This window comes from Vigna unguiculata, chromosome 8, assembly GCF_004118075.2.
Source record: "Vigna unguiculata cultivar IT97K-499-35 chromosome 8, ASM411807v1, whole genome shotgun sequence".
In the NCBI taxonomy this organism is placed as follows: domain Eukaryota; kingdom Viridiplantae; phylum Streptophyta; class Magnoliopsida; order Fabales; family Fabaceae; genus Vigna; species Vigna unguiculata.
In genome coordinates, this window is record NC_040286.1 from 15992675 (window position 1) to 15995775 (window position 3101).

General features: G+C 40.8%; 1 protein-coding gene across 1 annotated transcript; it reads left to right on the forward strand.

Moving 5' to 3' along the window:
* The first annotated feature begins 1093 nt into the window (after window positions 1–1093).
* On the forward strand, window positions 1094–2892 carry LOC114193980 (ethylene-responsive transcription factor TINY-like). The gene has a single exon (XM_028083995.1). The coding sequence runs from the start codon at window positions 1960–1962 to the stop codon at window positions 2680–2682; it is 723 nt and encodes a 240-aa protein (XP_027939796.1). The 5' UTR covers window positions 1094–1959; the 3' UTR covers window positions 2683–2892.
* Window positions 2893–3101: the final 209 nt, after the last annotated feature.

Sequence of the window (3101 nt, forward strand, 5' to 3'; positions counted from 1 at the left end):
AATTTCTACATAACAAGTAATTTACTTAAAAACTTTTCATCTCATATACTTCATATATGTTAATTTCTCTAACTAATCATACCATCATACGAGTATCCATCATTAGAGGATATTTGTTAAAAATTTGAACAAGAAATTAATAAAACAATTCAATCCTCTTTTCTTGTGTTTTTTCTTTTATTCACATAGCTAAGTTTTACTTAGTGGAGGCATCAGCTAAGGTTTACCCTTTAGAATAAAACTCAAGGTATTTCATTATTCACTTGGAGACATGGGTTCACATAGAAAACAAAGAGTGCAGAAAGCAAATGTCTTTTTTATACATGATGTCTGGGCTTTGTCTATTTATGAGAATTAAATGGCTGTTCACACATGTGCACAACTGAAACCACCTATGGTGCACCATACGTGCGACACAAACGTAGCACTGGACCCATGGTGTGATATTAATCTCATTATATCTTACAACAACTACGGCACTGCGAATTTGGGCAATCACTACATGGAAGATTTTTATACAAATAACTAGCTGACTATTCCAGACACAAGAGAGGCTTAAATTGAAGAAAAAACAAACCAATGGAGTTATTGCACTAGCTAGGAATGGAAAATAATATATATAGCGAAAGGGAAGAAATCAAAGAAGGATCCTAAAACCTAAACATTGCTGGCTTTCTTACAATCACGATATAAAGGCACTCACATGCCTTGCTTCACTGCATAATCAATCTCTAGCCCAGAAACAGGATATGATTGATACCTTGTTAATTTACCGAACTTAACAGCTTGTGTATACCAAATTATTCAGCACAACCGTTGCTGATCAACGAATGATTTATTTCTCACCAGATCAATTGATCGGCTAACATCCAAATACGAACACATGATGATAATGGGTTGACAGTAGTCAGTTAGCAAGTTCAATCACTTTCACAGAATTTAGAGCTTTCTCTATATATAAATTCTTGGCGATGACAAAGCCTTCAAGTACCCTCTTAACACGTAATCAAAAGAGTCACAAGGAAGACTTAATGCAGCGAGGTGCCAATATAAAAAGAAAAGCATTAATGATAGCCTAATTATGCTTTAATTAGTGGGATCACGTTGCGTCACCACTTGCACCCATAAATCCACCAACCGATCTTGCTATGTATGATGCATGAAATAAGTTACACACGCGAACACCACCATATGCGTACAAAACGCTAGATCGCAATAGGAGAAAGGGCAAATTGGAGATAGTGAAGAGGGGTAGGAAAGTGGTGTGCATAATTGGGCTGAAAAGCTGTGTGATATCTTGAAGGAATACACGGATAAGGGACAAATGAACAGTGCAACGTGGGTGAAACCGAGGGCAGGTTGAAGATATAGATTAGGTTGTAGAAGTGAAGCGCACAGTGCAGAGAGTGCAAAACTAAAAGCAATTGTTTGTGGCACAAAGAAAGGGTGACCCATCGTGTATTTGTATCCACCGGGCCACGCAGAGAGACCCATTTCCCTTGTGGACCCTCTGTCAACCTTTATAAGTGTTATATGACTCATTCAGAAGTGACTCTCAAAATTAAACACCATGCCTCATCAATTTCCTCCCTTCCAAACTCCACACAAAATTTCTCTCACGTCTTGTCTTACCTCAATCTTTTCTTCCCACAAGTAATCTTATTTACTAACCCCCATCACCTAATAAAAATTCAAACTTTAGTTTGCTACATTGTGAGAATACAGTTCCAGGTGCTTATCTAAATTTTAGTTCATTAAGAGATCTTAGACCCATCTACACTTGTCGGTTAACTCAACCTTTTATATCTTACTTGTCTACATACGTAAGGATTTTAAATTTCGACCATAGTTCTAAACTACATCTGCAAGTGTGTGTTTTTTTGTGTTGAACTTGAAAAGGGAGAAATCTGGAATCAGCTGAGTTTTTTGACGGTCCAACACGCGCTAAAACCTCTTACAATGAGAGTTAACTCGGCACAGAATGATAATTCTGGGAAGGAGAGCAGCTCGACCTCGCCGTTATCACCGTCGGAGGCGGCGGCGCTGTCAGAGTTCAAACCGGAGAAGCGCAACCGGGACTCGAACAAGCACCCGGTGTACCGAGGGGTGCGCATGCGGAACTGGGGAAAATGGGTGTCGGAAATCCGCGAGCCGCGGAAGAAATCGAGAATATGGCTGGGGACATTCCCGACGCCGGAAATGGCGGCGAGGGCGCATGACGTGGCAGCGCTGAGCATAAAGGGGAACAGCGCCATCCTCAACTTCCCCGAACTCGCCACCTCGCTTCCGCGTCCCGTGTCGTTGGCCCCTCGCGACGTGCAAGCCGCAGCGGCCAAAGCGGCTCACATGGACTTCCCTCCTTCGTCCACGTCGTTATCATCATCGACATCATCGTTGGTGTCAACAACTTCCTCCTCCTCGTCTTTATCCTCGTTGGTTTCAACCGCGGACTTGTCCGCTGAGTCGGAGGAACTGAGCCAAATCATCGAGTTGCCGAGGTTGGAAACGAGTTACGAGTTGGGAAAGGAGTTTGTGTTCGCGGACTCGCAGGACACGTGGATGTATCAGTCACCGATACCTTGGTTGCAAACCACGTACGATGCTTCTCATGCCGACGATGATATTGCAGTGGCAGAGACTGGGCTTGTCACTAGTTTTAAGAGTTTTCTGTGGGATTACTGATATGATTTTCTTATCTCTTTCTGTTTTTTAAAGTGTTTGACAATGTTTAAGTGGACTGTTTGAAGTGTCTTTATGCTAATTTTTAATTGAAATCGAGTGTTTTGTCTCAATGATGTGATGTATTTTTATCACATATGCCAGATATTGTGAATATTATCTCATTCAAACTTTCGAATTCAGACTCTATTATACATCGAAGTTGATGTTTTAAACCGCTTCTGTCATAATATCTGTAATCTAATTACGGTTATAATATCCAACATAGAGTTTGTGATGGTGATAATGTGAACCTCGTTTTAATTAAAGACAAACAAAATACTTTGTTGCTTAAGTTTTGTTTTTTGTTTTTCCTTGTACTCTCAATTTGGCTGTGTTCTAAGCCATCTCAGGTCTTTTGTTGAGAGATTTTGGCACGGCTT

Excerpts from the sequence above, each read along its gene's own strand:
- LOC114193980 (XM_028083995.1), top strand. The coding sequence starts at position 1,960 with ATGAGAGTTAACTCGGCACAGAATGATAATTCTGGGAAGGAGAGCAGC.